The 17,090-nt window shown below is 44.6% G+C and overlaps 1 protein-coding gene across 3 annotated transcripts in view; it reads left to right on the top strand.

The window, feature by feature from the left end:
* The window catches only part of IRF5 (interferon regulatory factor 5), a 215,697-nt gene that overhangs the window by 47,689 nt on the left and 150,918 nt on the right, over nt 1–17,090 (top strand). For all 3 annotated transcript variants that reach the window (XM_069629551.1, XM_069629549.1, XM_069629550.1), the window contains 2 exons: nt 13,482–13,705; nt 15,271–15,460. In XM_069629551.1, coding sequence (XP_069485652.1) covers nt 13,508–13,705; nt 15,271–15,460 — 388 coding nt within the window. In that variant the 5' untranslated portion in view covers nt 13,482–13,507. The remainder of the gene's footprint in view (nt 1–13,481; nt 13,706–15,270; nt 15,461–17,090) is intronic.

A 17,090-nucleotide genomic window follows, 5' to 3' on the forward strand; every position in this document is an offset into this window, starting at 1 on the left:
GGGGGTACAGTTTGCAAACTATGCGGACGATGCCCAGATTGTGATTGAGCTCTTTGGTTCCTATACTAAAGATTCAGAAAGAATCAATGAGGGTTTTTGGCCATACAGGCTTGGATGGATGCACACTCTTTGGCCTTGAATTACTCTTAGTTGCTTATCCTTGGCAAACAACAATAATTGAAAATACTTTTACCCTCATCTATCTTTTAAGAAACATATTAACTCTTTATGCTCCTGTTATCTTCAGCTGTTGTGGCTGTTGTGGCTGTTGTGGCAGATTCGCCCCTATCTCTGAGACAAATGGAGCCTTGTTTGCTGCTGCTATTGTCAATGTGAAATTAGACTACTGCAACAGCTTGTTGGTGGGTACCTCCCAAGCCAACATAGGAAAGTTGCAAGTAATGCAAAATGGAGCAGTACGGGCTGTCTGTGGTTTGAAGCATCAATCCCATGTGTTGAGGCCTGGAGGAAATTGCATTGGCTCCCAGTTGGTCTAAGAATTCAGTTTAACGATTAGTTATGGTTTTTAAGTGTCACAGGTGAAGCTCCTATCTATCATGCAGAGTCATTAAAACTCTGTTTAGACAAACGTTACGTTCTAACAACAACATCAGACTTCACCAACCTCGAGTTCTTCTTAAGAAAGTTGGTGGTCCTAACTTTGAAGCCTGGGCACCAGCTTTGTGGAATGCCCTTCCCCAGACCTCCGAGTATGTGCTTCAACTGTTCAATTTAGTAAACACCTATAGACATTTCTGTTTGACACAGATACAGGCTTAGCTCTTGGCTGTTTTCTCTTCCTGATCTACCAATGGCTGACTCCTCTTGTTTCTCGTTTGTTTTTCGTTCTGTGAGTGCCCCAAGGCCTTTGGGCTAATGGCGCAATATAAGAATTAGCAAGATGGATAGAGGCAAAATAGTAATTGCAGGAATCGTCCAAGGCTGGAGTGAGGGTGTCGATGTGGTCCTTGATGGTTGTGGGGGACCAGGGGAGCACCTGCTTTGATGAGACTTTCATAAATCGGACTTGTCTAGAAACTTCGTCAGGAGTGAACATGGAGAAGGAGGAGGAGAGATGGCCATAGAGGGGCCGGGAGTGGTAGAGGCAGTGGTAGAGGCAGTGGTAGAAGGAGAGAGTGGACAGGCTGTCATAGGTTTTAGTGGTGAAGTGAGAAGCCATTACCGTCCAAAGAGCCTAGGAGGGAACAGGAGAGGTGGAGACTGCAGCAGGATTGGCCAGCTCCTTGCAGATTTTGAAATGTTCGGCTGAGTTGTTAGACGCCGCAGGGACGCAGGCTTGGATGTATGCTCTCTTCTTGGACAGGACAGAGAGTCTATATTGCCTTTGGAGCAGGCAGCAGGCTAGTTTGTTGGAGGATGAGCCTGATGCCCTCCACTTCCTCTCAGCCACCCTACACTTGCGTTTAAGGGTGGCGAGGTAGGAATCGTACCAAGAGTTGCGCTTGGATGTGGGCTTCAGACGGATCCTCATGATGGGGGCAAGGACATCAAGAGTGTTAGAGATTAAGGGATGCAGGTTGGAGAGGTGTGTCAGAGTGTGAGTCCACCTCAGGAGGAGACAAAGAAGCGGCGAAATCCTCCACTGACACACGCTTCATGGGCCGGATCACTGAGAAGGGGGGGTGGCAGTGCTGGGGTCAGTTTTTCCTGGGGGGCAGAGAGCGGCTGGTGAGTTACGCTCACCTGGTATCCACAGGGAGGCCACCCAGCCAGGTTACTCGCTGGTATGCTTCTCAGCTTTGCCCAGATGTGGTCTGCGGGGAAGGTTCTGCCTGAAAATACAGGAGGACTGTGTTCAAGACTGACCGACCGGGGTAAGTATCCTCCCTCCACCCCCGTATGATTTCAGCCCCTCTGGCCCTCTCCTCACCTTGTGGTAGGGTTAGGCGTGCTCTCCGTCCTGCTTTCTTTGCAGGGGTGCATTGTCTTTCATGGGCGTGTGTGGTCCAGTTACTTCACTGACGTCGGCCCGTTTGATATTGTTCAGGTAGGTCTTATTGCTGTTCTTTAGTTTTGTTGCTATCCTGCATGCCTTTCTTTGTTTAAAATGTCTTTTTTTTCTCCCTTAGGTATGCAGAGCTTCAGCGCGGCGAACTGGCTTGGTTGAGACCCGCTGGTAAAAGATGGCGCATTAAGAGCGCTATGATGCGGTAAGTAAGCGCTATGCGCAGCGCTGCGAAGTCTTGCCTTTGCTAACCTGTGTTTTCCTTCCTTGTAGGTTGTGGTGTTCTTCAGCGCGAGTGGATTGTCCGGAGTGGTACCAGCTGTGAGGCGACCAGCCAGGAAAGCCTTTTGAGCAGTTCGTAATTTACAAATGTCTCTGCTGCTTTCTTTAATGTTGCCCCTATCTTCCTCTTTCAGGTCGTTCTGTCTGGGAGGCGTGCAGATTCGAGGAAGCTGTTCTCAGTAGCTGCGAGTGGTTAAAGATGAAGACTGCAGGTAAAATGCTGCTGCTAAAGATGTTCCTTTTGTCTCCTTGCAGGTTCTGCTTCTCCGAGGTTCAAGGGAATAGCTGGACACGGTGAGCGTCATGCTGCAAGCTGCAAAGTAACGCGAAGCGTGTTGTCTTGCTTGGGTGTGGTTTAAATAGCCCCAATAAAATAGTCCAGATAAAGTAGTCTCCAGGCTACCACACCCAAAACACTAGACCGCATAGCTTGGTTCCTGGGAACCAAGCTATGTGGATGCCTCCATGTTGGCTGACAACACAATAAGTAGTTCCCAAGCACATGTTATATGAGCCTGGCGCCATAGGCGTCAGGAGTGGCCCCAAGAGGGTTTTGGAAAAGGATGCCAGGCTCTAGAGGCCCAAGTCCTGACTCCACCTGGCCAATGGGTTTGCCAGAGGGGGGGGGGGAAGAGAAAGAGAGAGAGAGAGAGAGAGAGAGAGAAAGAGAGAGAGAGAGAGAGAAAGAGAGAAAGAGAGAAAGAGAGAAAGAGAGAAAGAGAGAAAGAGAGAAAGAGAGAGAGAGAGAGAGAGAGAGAGAGAGAGAGAGAGAAAAAATGAGAGAGAGAGAATATATCCAAGTGAGTTAGATAGATTATCACCAAAAAACTACCGACCTGTGGCGCTGCTGGATGTCTTGGGCAAGATTTATGCATCGTTGCTGGCTCAACTGGGCTACAACAGTAAAGAGAGTTGACGAAAGACAAGCGGGATTCGTAAAATTGGTCGGATGCTCATTGAACCTGCTGGTCCTAAACCTACTGAAGATGGAAGCCCTCCGATCAAACACGAAGGTGTACCTAGCTTTCGTCGATTTCTCCAGTGCCTTCGACATGATTGATCGCGAGAAGCTTTGGCAGAAAATGGAGGTGTGGGGTTGTCCAGTGGGTCTCTTAGCGGCGATTAAAGAGCTTCATACAGATACCTCCATTACAATTCGCCTAGATCAATCGGGCTCCTTGTCGGCACAAATCAAGACTCATAAGAGTGTCAAACATGGATGTCCGTTGGCAGCAGCAATTTTTAGTCTCTTCATCTCTGATATTGGTGAGGCTATCCATTCCGTGAGAGCGTTTCCACCTAAGCTCAATGCATCACAGATAAGTTGGCTGCTGTATGCCGACGATTTAGTAATTCTAGACTTAACCCCGATTGGCCTTCAACGGAAACTAGACGCAGTACAAAGTTATGTAAGCTCGAACAACCTCAAGATCAACGCAGCAAAGACGGAAATACTGGTGTTTGGGAACTTAAGAACGACTCAAACTGCAAATACGAAAAAATACGTGTGGAAACTAGCTCAAGTACAGCTAAAGGTTTCAAAAAGTGTGAAGTATCTAGCTATGATACTGAACTCTAGTATCTGTGATGAGTCCTGGGTAGTAGAATCCAAGAGGAAAGGTGGCCAGCTAGCTTGTCAGGGTCTAGTGATACACAGAAAGTTTGGGCGTTTTTCGATACACCCCCTGCGTAACTTTTATGAACCGAAAGCGGTACCTATCCTGATTTACAGTGCGGAAAATGCATTTGGATGTTCGCCAAAGCATTGGGCATCCTTGGAGCACATATTCTGGATGAAAGCGTTAAGTTTACCGATTGGGATCTCGACTGCTTGTATAAGATACGAACTTGCGTTAATATCACTGCATGCTCGAGTCAGCTGGAATCAGCTAACCTTATTTTGGAAATCCAGAATAGAGGAAGGGATCTTGCAATTCAAGATATTACACCAGGCTTCAGCAAAAGGGTGTGACATTCTATCTCAGTGGGTGAAACGTTGTGAAGATCTGTTGGCACTATACAACATCCGCATCGAAATGCTTCTAGCAAATCCAACGGCAGCAAAGGAGAAGCTCTGGCGTGCCGACTGGATTGCCACATGTAGTGAGCGAAAGTCGGCTAGCGCCATGAAAGACTCTCCGGTCGAAGCAAGAGCCTTCAACGTGCCTCAAAGGTATTTGAATTGCTTTCTAAATTCGAAAGCAAGAAGACTGTATATGTTATTCCGGTTAAATGCCTTCAAAACAAAGGAGAGGACCAGTCATTGGCCATGTAATGTAGGTGCTAATTCCACCTGTCGCCTTTGCGAAAAAGATCTGGGGTCACTTAAGCATCTTGTGCTTTTCTGTCCAGCCCTAAAAGACATAAGATCAATTCACATGAGCCGGTGGTATAATGTCCATCAGTCCATATGTGCGGAGGAATCATGGCAGATGATGTGTAATGGTTTGGATATGAAATTAATATTGCCCCTGACTTCCTTCTTGGCTGCAATTGAAGAGCGACTAAACGCTCTCGATAGGCTGTTAGCTAAAGAGGTTGTGTAAAGCCATGTTTGAAGTAGGATAATGTTGGAATCATGATTTCGTTTAAATTGTTGTTAAATGTTTGCCTTATGTGTTTGTTGTAATATTTTAAAGGTTTGATCTAAAAGCCAATAAAATAAAAAAAATAAAAAATAAAAAAAGAATATCCAAGTGGATATTGGGGTCTCTGAGGAGAAGTTAAGAGGTAGAGGCAAGGAGGGAGAAGTCGGCCCACTCCGAGAGGAAGAGGATGGTCTGGCCAGGTGGCCTGTAGATGGTGGCCAGGGTAAGAGGGAGGCTAGGAGAGAGGGCCTGCAGACCAGGCATTCTAAGGAGGAGTAGGCCTGCTTAGGCATGACCGAAGCAGAGATCCAGTTCAGGGCTACTCCACCCCCTGGACAGTTGGTTCTGGGTTCAGAGAGGATATTGTAGCCCTCAGGGAGGAGAGTGTCAAAACTCGTGACAGAGCTGGCTGTGAATCATGTCTCGGTGAGACTGAGGACATCCAGATCAAGATCTTCGAGGAGTCGGCAGATTTCAGAGGAGTGTTTGACAGCAGAGCGATAGTTAAGAGTAGCGATGTGGAGCAGATTGCTACATTTGAAAAACTTCCGCTGAGGGATACAGGCATGAGGTACGCCCTGCGCTGGTGTTAGAGGTGCCCGAGAGTGGGCAGAGGAAGAAGGCGAAGGCACAGTAGTCTGAGAGGTGGGGGAGGAAGGAGTTAGAGCAGCCAGAGAAGCTGAGTGGGTGGCGAGGGAGGGAGGGAAGGAAGGAAGGAAGGAGGGAAGGCATCCAGGGGAGTTGCTAGGTCTGGAAAAGACCCGGGGCTAAGCTGATGTCAGAACTGTTGGGACTGGGGGCTAGCTAGTCTTTTGGCTGTAGCTCCTGAGATTCTATCCGGGGCTACAACCAAAAGATCAGGGGCTAATGCCCCCTTAGCCAACCCCTAGCAACGTCACTGAAGGCATCTATTGAAAAGGAGTGGATTGGGCAGAAGGCCCTGGACCATGACAGTGCCATTCAGAAGACATTGATGGTCTTGGAGGAGTGGAAGGGGGCCAGGATGACCTTCCACAGAGTACCACCATTAACGGGAGAGGAGGAAACAGGAGAGAGAACCGACCATGGGCCTGGAGAGGGAACAACAAAGAGGATGTCAGTGAGGGTCTGTCTGGAGGAAGCACTAGTGTAGTTATCAGCGATGGGGAGGCCTGGGATGGAGACCAGAATGTTCCTTTTGAGCTTCTTCCTACCAGACTTAGTGAGATGGATAGGATAGGAGATAGAATAGCAGTTGGAGAAGATAGTGGAGACTGGGAGCACCATGGAGAGGTGCGAGGCAGAGAACAAAAGAGGAGGCGGCAGCCCAAGCAGAAGTGGGGTTGGCCATGGGAGGGGGGGGGGTTACACACTAGGGGCACACAAAGGGGAAGACACAAGAGGAGGACTGGTACAGTGAGTACAGTAATAATTGCAGTTAGTGGGGGAGAATCTAAAGAGAAGGAGACTGAGCAATAATGTGGGATGATACAATAGAGACCACTGAGGGGGGAGGCGAGAGTGAGAGGGGAAATGCAAATACAGTGCAGAACACTAGTAAACTTGGGGACCTAGAGGAGTAGGAAGTGAAATGCAAACAATGCAACAAATGAACAATAAATAGTCACAGCTAGGGGGGAAGGTTCTGGAGAGGCAAGGAAAGAGAAGGGAGAAAGACCGAAGGAGCGTGGGGAAGTGGAGCCTAAATAGCCAGGGGAATCGCATATTGAGATGGGTAGAGAGCGGAAGGACGCGCAAGGCTGGATGAAGCGGAGCCTAAATTGTGGGGAGCGCACATGGTGGCCGGCTGAGAGGGGGGAAGGATGCGCAAGGCCGGGAGAAGCGGAGGCTGAGTTGCTGGGGGGAGGGGAGCTCACATGGAGATGGGCATAAAGGCAGAGGAACTCTCAACAATATTAACTCAATTTCCCAATCGTTCTATCTTGCTTGCTGCTACTCAGGTTACGGTGAAACCTGTTTTTGACCAAAGAAATAATGTTTAGGAGAGGGCAGATTACAGAAAATGAGATGGGGTGCAAATTCTGCAGTTTAGTACCAGCGACAACAACGCACTTAGTACTCGACTGTGAGGCACTAACCATGCATAAAATATGTAACCTTTCTTAAATTCTAAAGAAGACTGCAGTGCTGACACTGTTTAGAAACGATGTTTAAATATCCAAAATGCACATGAGGGTTTGGCTCTAGCGCGCTTCCTAAAAAGCCCCTAACATTTAGTCAAATTGGCTCTGCGCAAATTCCCAATGAACGTAATTATTATTTCAATGCATGTTTCTTAATGACTTGAAGCTGGAGGAAGAAAGTTATCAAAGTTACCAAGTCTTTATTTCTTTAACTGTTAGATTTTATTTTCTTTCCTTTTCTTAGTATAATTAACGATCAGATTCACATATGAATATTTTAATAAGGGTTACTTTTTGATTGGGATCATGTGTTTATATATGCACATATCTTGTCTTAATCTATGATTGATGAAACTTGTTTCTCTAAATTGTTCAGTGTATATTTTTTTTTCTTTTTTCACTTCTACTTTTTACTTTTCTGCTATTTTTCTATGGAAAATGTGTAAAGGTTTAATTTAAACCAAACAAAATAAAAAACAAAACAAAATAAAAACGGTCTGATTCTTTTTCAGTCCCCTTTGGGTAAGGATCCATTTTAACATCCATTCTTTTTAACCAATAAATGGACCCTCTGAGCTTGTTAATTGAAAAATAATCAGTCGTTAGTATGCCGATGATGGCCTCAGATACATTACTATCAGATGGAAATTATGTTTGGCAACTGCGCGTGGGATTGCCTGCATAATTTAGAAGCTTGTATGACCTCCCGTTTTTTAAAACGGAATTGAGTAAAACTTTTTTTTTTTTTCATGCTGAGCACTCCTCTTCTGTTTTTAAATGGGTGGTGGATGAAAAGATGTTTGGAGTTTCTTCTGGTATGTCTCCTACTGGCAAATCTGTTTTTTGTTTTGCTTGATTCTAGGATATCTTTATTACTCATGTGAATACGATTGTGAAATATGCACATTTTCACCTCCTATCCTTACGATCTGTGAAACCTTTTTTTACCTGATGTTCATTTTAGAATTTTAGTATCAATGGTTTCATCAATAATTGATTTTGGAAATTTACTTTTTATTGGTCTTCCTCAATCTAAAAGCGATATTGCATGTGGTTGCCTGGTTGGGGTACCATGCCAGGAAGTTTGAGCTCATCACTCCGATTTTGTTTTCCCTAAACTGACTTTATTTACATGCTCTTATTGTATTGAAACTGCTGTGCAATTCATATGAGGCAATTAATTTTAATACTCCTTCGTCCCTGGCTGACAAATTTTGAAAATTTCTGGCGGCTCAAGAGGGCTTCAGAGTCACAAGTCATAGCAACTGGAGGCTTCCACATTTCGCCGCACTCTCTCTGCCAACCGTTCTTTTTCAGGTGCAGATGTTTTCCATTGGAACAGTCTACCTTCCAAATGACGAATGACACCAGACTATCTTAAGTTTTTAGCAGACACCTTCTAGCAGCATGGCAATTAATTCTTCTACTTTTAATAGCAGTTGGTCTGTTGAATGCTCTCCTGTCTTGACTCCATGAATGGTATTTTCTTCTTAAGATTTATTGTATTTTATCCTGGATTTGTCCGTAAATTTTAACTGTGATTGTTGTATTTTTCTATGAATGTTATTTTGTACAGTGTTCAGGCGCACTTGCTGCCTTGTTCACGATAAATAAAAACATTAATGCTCTCCTAACTCTGTTCCTCCTCTGTTAATGCGATTTGTGTTCTCTTCTATTATGAGCTGTTTAGTATTCAGTTGTAAGAGTGATGTCTTATTTCATTATGGCATCCTTGTTTGGTCACTTTCTTTCTGAAAATGATACCGGGCTCAGGGGAGAAAAACCAGTGCATGCCACGTGTGTACATGGGTTTCCTTACATGGAGCCCATTCTCAATTTAAGAAAGAAATCGTCCCAACAAGAATGGCATCTCCTAATAGAAGAGGACACGAGTAGTAGTAGGCAGCCGCACAGATAACTGTTATATCTGCCACTTTTGCTCTCTAAAAATAGGCAAATACTCTGACAAAATAAACATAGGGAGTAAAAATACTCCCGACAAAAATAGGAAACCGGCACTGTAGCCTGTCCTCTTGCCTTCATCCACACTTCTCCACGGATATGTCTGGCCCGGTAGTACATGGAATGCCACACAAAAACTCTACTATTACTGCCTGATCTAAAGCGGTAAAAATGTATATTTTAAACTTTGTTGCAAGCAAATATTTATGACAAAACATTACTGGTATACAGTTAAAAATATGTTTACTCGCTTATTAAATACTCCCATCGGGAATCCGACTTACTCTTTTATTCCCCTAAAAAAAAATAATTGTACACCCAACTTAAAAAAAAAAAAAAAATAGGGAGTAAAACACGAGTGATCACACAACTCCAACTGGGCCCCCGCCCTAAGGCATGGGGCAGTTATGGAAGAACTAATAACCCCACAGACGCTCATGACCACCAAGGTGACAGCCACAGGAGCACCCACACCCCTACTACAGACCTCCATAATACTAGCCACATGAGCACTCGCATGGCCCCCCTCGACAGGCAGGGGTGCAAGGGCCCTATCGGTTCGACTCCATTAGAGAGCCACTTTAGCTCCCTAGGGAGATCCAAAAACTCATCATAGGAAATGGAGATTTCCCCTTTAAGGAAACACGTTTGCAGAACTTCAAACACCCCAGTAAGCGAGGAAATTCATATCTCCTTATGCCGAAGTTCAGGAGGCCATGCATACTGCACACCTCAAACCTGCATTTCCCTCGGTACCATGCATATGGCCGCATATGATAATGCCACGCTGTAAATGTCAAGGGTTAGAAGGCAATGCCCACTTCTGACCTCAAACTTACATAGCCTTCTGTGCCAGAGCAAAGGGTCATAGGTCGAGGCACACGACAGACCTCCATCCTGCATGTCAGAGCTACAGGATGTTGTATCGTTTACTTGCAGGCTTTGTTAGCTGCTGGAAGTCTTGCGCCCTCTTTTTTTGCAGTAAGGTACACCGCAGTTGCCAATTTCCCATCATGTTTCCATTTGCACTTCTCTTACGGGGTCATTTCCTCGTACATTTGCACCCTACCGGTACTTACTGGACGTAAAGTACTTCGTTGCTTCCAAGCTCGATTTGCACTGCAGAAATCCGAAAAATACAGTGTGCACCAACATTTAATCTCCAACTTCCAAAAACACTGTTTTTATTTGTAGGGTTACGTCAAAGGGCTTCAAGCCGTTAGCTAAGGCTACATAACGCGCTTGGAAAAGGCACTTTCATAAAGGCCAAAGTATCTGACAAAATATAAAAAGATGATGACTGCATTTTCAATTTAAATAAAATGTGGCAGCTCCATTTAGGAGTTGGGTGCAGTGACATGTGCCACAATGTGTTAGTGACATGTGCCACAATGTGTTAGTTAAACTGCTGCGTGCCAGGTGCTAATTCGGGCCCAGAATGTGTTGCAGGCAGGGTTGTGAGCTCTGAAGTGTTGGTTGTTCTCGTCGCAAGTTCTTGCTTGACGCTCCCTGGCCTGAGCTGTGCTACTTGTGAATGAGAACCACAGGCTGCTGGCTCCTAGCCCACGGCGAGCACGGTTCACGCAGAGTGCGCAGCGACTAGGTGTGTAACGCACTCCCACGACCTGCCTGTCTCTACATGTCCTGCGATTTTCAGATCTTGAAGGTGGAACGCCCACTTCCTGCAAAACACCTGGCAGGCTTGCTAACCTGTGTGGTGAGACGAACGGGTTCGCGTTTATGGCATGTTGGTAAACTGTGCCTCTGCAACACGTCCCAACATGCACTCTCCAGGCGTGACGCACCTAAAAATACAATGAGTCAGGATCCCTCACCCCAATGGCTCTTGGCAAAAGACGGAGCACGAGCAGTGACAAACAGCCAAAAATAGCCCCTACTTGCAGAAACGATGACACTGGAGTGAGGCGGAAAGGGACTCGCACGTTGTGTAATTTGTTTCTACTGCAAACTGTACGCTTCCTTGCTTGTAAGTCGCATCCTGATTGCTTTCCGATGACCCTAGTGAACTTGGTTTCATCTGAGATCTTGCTGCAACCTGCAGGTTGAAATCCCAGGGGACTAAGCCGGTTTCTTTTGCTTCTAAGGTTGATCAAATTCGGATCCTCGGGAAGCCTTTATTATTATTATTTTTTTTGTCATGTGCAGCTGCAGTTACCAATGTCTGTTAAGATGTATTATGCATTTGTACTACTTCACTTTCAACCAGCAGCGAATTCATAACTTATTTTTTAATTTTATTTTTTAAACCAGACCATTTTTTTTCTTTTCGATCATGAACAGAAACAACCTTTTCCCCGAACTAACATACAGGACAGGGTCAAGTCGGAAAAGCCGTCCCACATAAATTGGGCTGTGCCAATGACTTACTCTCTTCTGAAGCTGCGATAGAACATCTGGCAACCAAAGCACTCCCCATATTAGAAAGGCGGTTCAGCCCCCCAGAGATCGAGGAGAGATGCTCACCACCACCACTAGACAACCACCACAAGGAAACGGGGTGTTTGGGAGGGATAATACTTACAAGAAACCCCCCCACTCGCAACAGCCTGTCCTTCGGTAGAATTCTCCATCTATTCTCCATCTAGAGATTCAACATCGGAAACATGCTAAATGGAGATAAGACCTAGGGAGAACCTCGCAAACAAATTGTTGTAATGTGCTGGATTCATTGTTCGGCCCTGATTGATGCAGATTTAAAGCAATATCGACATCCCAAAATGTTGACTAATTAGCCTCACGTGGTATTTTGATATGGCTGGATCGTAATCTTTTCTTGACCAGGAAATGCCTATCCATGTTTTAACTTTGACTAAACTAAATTAGTCTTGCAAAAATAAACCAGGAAACCAGGACATCACCACTTCTACAGGAGGAGTAGACCTGGAATTGATGTGCCCATTCAAGCACTAGTCTATCAACCACGATCTTGTAGATGGACATGAACAGTGGGTGGACCTGGCCCATGGTTCCGTGATGACCTGGAAAGCGTTTTCCAAAAGACATAGGGTCTGAAATCATCGGTCGAGAAGGTGACCTTGAATGACTCCGTTATGAAATTGGCCTCAAGGGTCTGTTAATACACGTGGAGGTAATGTTGGAAGTCTGTGGCGAAACACCACTAGTTTTTGAAGGTGAGGAAACCAAACCTGAGACTTCCAAAATGGGGTAAGCAGCACATGGGTTGCCGGTTGCCTACGAACTTGTGCTAGGACTTTATTCTGGAGCAGAGGAAGGCATACCCTTAGTGGGACCATGAAGGAACTCGTACAAACCTAAGACATTCATGTCTGGATGCCAGCTGAAGAATTGGAATAGGGAACAGTTGAGACATGGGGCAAAGAGTTGTCCATAGGACCCCAGAGAGATTGGACAGGCCATGGACCAGCTTCCAATTACTCCTCTCTTGTAAGTGGGTATGGAATTCCAATCTGCAACTGAATACCAGCCTAGAGAGAGTCCGTTTGTCATCAAAGAAAGAATGTATACAGCACTCGCTGGCAGTTCAATCTATCAAAATGTATTATTCTGAAGGGTGTTTGAGCAAGGGCATAAATAACATTGATAAGTCCATCTGGCCGCTACCTTTCACAACAGAGGTAGAACATGAATTACCTTGGTGTGGGCCCGGCACGATTATTTGACCAGTAATACCCATCCACCCTCTTGCGCTGTGGTCAGTTTCTCGGGTTAAAAAAATAAAAAGTAAAAAAAACAGAATGGCACGAAGAACTACTCCTAGACCCTTCTCAATTTCCATGGCAGCCATTTAGAAGGCTGGGCAGTGGAGGGCGAAGTGAACGGACGGTGTGGGAACCCAGTGGGATGTGTTGTAAGTGTATGCCTGTGGTGGGGGCATAGGCTTAAGGAGTAAGAGCAGAGGAAGGGGTTGACTAGAGGCTGGAGCAAGTTGCAGCCAACCTGCAGTTCAGGGGGCTCAGAACGCGGGCAACATCCTGAGATAAAGCACACCTGATTGGCTGGGAGGTCACCTGGGCGCCAATTACCAGTATTGTTTAGAATAAATAAGTGGTAACTTGCAGATTGATTCCTGCTCTCCCGTCCTAAACCTCAACAATGCACTCAATACATATTCTACCATGAGTGTCTACTTATTGATCAACGAATGATTGTGACTACTCTAAGAAAATGAGTTAAAAAGAAATAGAGTTTTTAGTGGCAGCTGGAATTCAGCTTCGATTCACACTGTGCTGATCGGCAGCAGGCATTGCGACCTCGTGAATAAACTAATGTAATAAAAGCGGTGATGTCATTTTCTTATTATGCTTAGTTATTCCATTACAATTGGCCTCTAATAACGTTATCAAGTAAGGCTTTTATACCAATATTGCAGGCTTCCCTGAATTACAACAACATTTACAGATTTCTGTACCCTATTATAGGCTTCCAAGTATATAAATAAAACTCTTACCTACATCTATATTGTAAGTGGATATATGAATACTAATTCCATCTGCCCTTATTGGGCTGGCTCTCTCCTGTAGGCCTTCGTTCATCACTTTCTGCCCTTTTTGTCCACAGGTCTGTTGCGGATACGAGAGTGACGCATGGATGTCAGGACACCGGCTTCAATGAACTGCCACCCACGGCGCATCCGTCTGAAGCCCTGGCTTATTTCCCAAGTGGACAGTGGGCAGTACATCGGCCTCCAGTGGGAGAATCAAGAGCGCAAACTGTTCCGCATACCCTGGCGCCACGCCACCAGGCACATCCCCATCCAGGATGATGAAAACACCATCTTCAAGGTAACCAGTTTTGCCCTTTCCCCTGTTTCATACATTCTAGGGGATTTAAATATGTGCACTTTCTATTCTGTTCCATCATCTTCTCTATACCTCCCCTCAACGTGTTTCTAATAATACATTCTGTCAAACAAAGGCTAGTCTTTTCAGTATTGCACACAGTGTGTTTTCCTATATCTGTAAAACATAGCACAGTGGTGTTTGGTTCATTTTTAGAACATTTGATCTCCTTTAATACAAAAAAAGGCAATGCTGTGAAAAATTGGCATACAGATGTTTGGTTTAGTTTCACGGTGGACAGCAGTTTTATGAGTGGTGTCTGCATGCTATGGTCTGTTCGAGTAATTTACTTGTGTAAACCTCCCTGTGGCATGAGCAGCAATCCGGATTCTTGAACTAGAAAGTGTGTCCCTCTCCTTGATGATGCCAGACAAGGGATGGAAGAATTAATTGCTTAAGAAAAACATTTCTGATTCAGAGGATGTTCAAAGGCAGTAATGGGCTCCATGACGAGTAGAAGACCAGAGTTCAGATGGCATAGTCAAATATCACATAAAGAGTACTCCTATTGTAACCCCTGCACTACTAGCCGATGAAATGTATGAGTATATCAATTGTAATGTGTATTTGGGAGCTACTGGAGCTGTCATGATCATAGAAGCACAAGAATGCATGTCTTTCGAGGGAAAGCAACCCTGGACAAACGCTGGGCAAAGTAATTTTTTTAAATTTAAATTATATGATCAAATAGGCAATAGAGGCCATGGATGCCAACTTTTCTAGAGTAGTTACACCATAGTTGACGAGAAACTATCAGATGGGCAGTTTGACTCTTACAGAATGTCACACCTTGTCCTAATCTTCATCCGATTTTCTCAATTTTGTCTTTCTGCCACTCGATATCTGCCCTTCCGATTCTAACTACTAATCTCTACTTTCTCTCATTTTTATTTTCCCTGCTGTTCCCCTCTTTCTCCCACTGCTTTTTTGTCGTTCAACAAGCTTAATATGTGCAAATGCTGTACTACTTCCTTTGTCACATTTTCCCCCAATCTCTCTCGCTCTCTCTCTCCACCCCCTTTCTTTGACTTTTCTTCGCTCTTGATTTCTCTCCAGACCTTTTTTTCCACTGTCATCAGCTCCTCCCTAGACTCCATCACCTCTTCCCCACCCCCCTTTCCATTCCTTTGTACAAATCATTGTGAATCATGTTTGCATGCGAGTATCTCAAAGACGCTCTTGGCATCTCCAGATTTGCTGCAGTTTTAGGCTTTGTGAATCCGGTGTAGGGTCATGGTTGCAAATCTGAGATGCTCACATGCATATCCACATTTGCTCCAGTTCACATCTTTGTGAATCCAGCCCACCGATGTTGGTGCAGAGCACAAATCTTGACGTTCTTCTAGGGAGAGAGAGAGAGAATCCTGATGTCAAAGCAGGCAGAACCAATATAACAGTATAGTGAGGAACAAAATGTGCTTTTGGATTTATATCAAATTGTATGAAGAGAACAAATCACTTGTGTGGCATAATCTTACCTTTAGATCAAAATACCTCTATCTTTTCAGGCCTGGGCTAAAGAGACGGGCAAGTACCAAGAGGGTGTGGATGAGCCAGATCCTGCAAAGTGGAAGGCGAACCTGCGCTGTGCCTTGAACAAGAGCCGTGAGTTCAAACTCCTGTATGATGGAACCAAGGAAACCCCAATGCAGCCCTTCAAGATCTACGAGGTGTGCGACATCCAGCAACCGAATGGAGGTACAGCACTTTGGATGATGTCAAAAAAGCCTGAGGGGAGGGCCATGAGCAAATGTAGCAAGTGGAGTGTGTGATGCATGAAGTGAGGAGAGTCATGGAATATTATCCTAAGATTAGTGAAACAAATGGGAAGTGATGAAAGAAGGAAAGAAAACAGACTTCATAATAACTACTGGGAATTCTTCTGGGCAGTTTTCCACTCCATCATCATGGGTACGCTTGGACCATTAGAGAAGTGGCAATATCATATGCAAATTAATCTTCGCCGCACAGTCCAGAGCCACAGGCACCTCCCACCTTTTAATCAATTTTGGAGAACGTTTGTTATCTTGAGTTTCCACCATCTTTCAGAGAGTTTGTTTTGAGTTTACGATTTGAGAAACCATTCATCACTGAATGTGCATGTTTATTTATGATACACTTCCTTTTCTGGCTCTATTTAAGTTGTCACTGCAGTAATTGGCCCCATTCGCTTGAGGTATTGACTGGATGTGATAATTGATTCCTTATGAAATGGCCTTATCAGGGGAGCCCCAAAAATGACAACTGTCTCACCAAACCTCACTTTATTTAATAACATTTGATTTGAGCATTAAGTAAATGCATACACTCTTTATGTTTGGTTCCAATATTGATCTTATTTTGGTCCCCCACAGTCCTATAAATTATATCTTTTATAATTTATATCATTGAATAGGTATATGCATATATTTCAGTGTTTATCTTCTATCCTTGGTGCATCTTCTTAACATAATCACTTGCCTCCCCTGTGTGCTGTACTCCTCTGATGGTTCTCTTGTCTGCAGGGGTTGTTGTCATCTTTGAATTTTAATGCATTCAGCACCCTCAGTGAAAGACTGCCAAGCCTTCTAGCCCTCTTGAGGACCGATTACCCGAGAGTTAGACTAGTACAACATGCACTGTACTCAGTTTCCATGATCTGTAACATTTGATGTATACATTTCATTAATGTCATGGTTAACACACAGTAAAGCTAAGGGAATCTACCTACAAGACCAACCACAGCCTTCCACTTATTGGAGGGTTTTGCAAAAAGGTGTTGGGACCCATATCCTCCCATTGTTTCTCCCTGCAAAACAGAAAGCACACACATACTTACTTGGATCTTTTGCCAAATTGTGTAAGGTAGCCTTAACTTACTTTTAGCCCATTTGTGTTAGTCAGCCATATCTCGCATTTAGCCTAATTGTGTAAGGTTTCACGCATACATCTAGCACTTAGATTGCCTGTGAAACATATCACTGCTCATTGTACATAGATGGAACCCAGGAAGTAGACGTTGTTTGTACAGCCAACCCTTTTCTCCTCTTGCACACTGCACCTTCACAACTTAGTGTAAGGCACAGGCACAGGCTCACTTCCATACACCCTGCACTCACATATAACGCAAACACTATTGCACATCACCTCTGCCATAAGAATGAAGCTACTTTAAAAAATATATATATTTTCTTTATTAGCGTTTATAAAAAAATATCCCTCCGACCCACTACATTTCCCCCCCCCTTCCACAGGGGACCGCACAACCAAGCCATACATCTTTGGAAACATACACAACAACAATTCAAACTAGCTTCTCTGAGGGGTCAGTAATGTTAATTTGTACCGG

The sequence above is a fragment of the Ambystoma mexicanum genome, chromosome 12, assembly GCF_040938575.1.
Source record: "Ambystoma mexicanum isolate Mex_15411 chromosome 12, UKY_AmexF1_1, whole genome shotgun sequence".
Classification (NCBI taxonomy): domain Eukaryota; kingdom Metazoa; phylum Chordata; class Amphibia; order Caudata; family Ambystomatidae; genus Ambystoma; species Ambystoma mexicanum.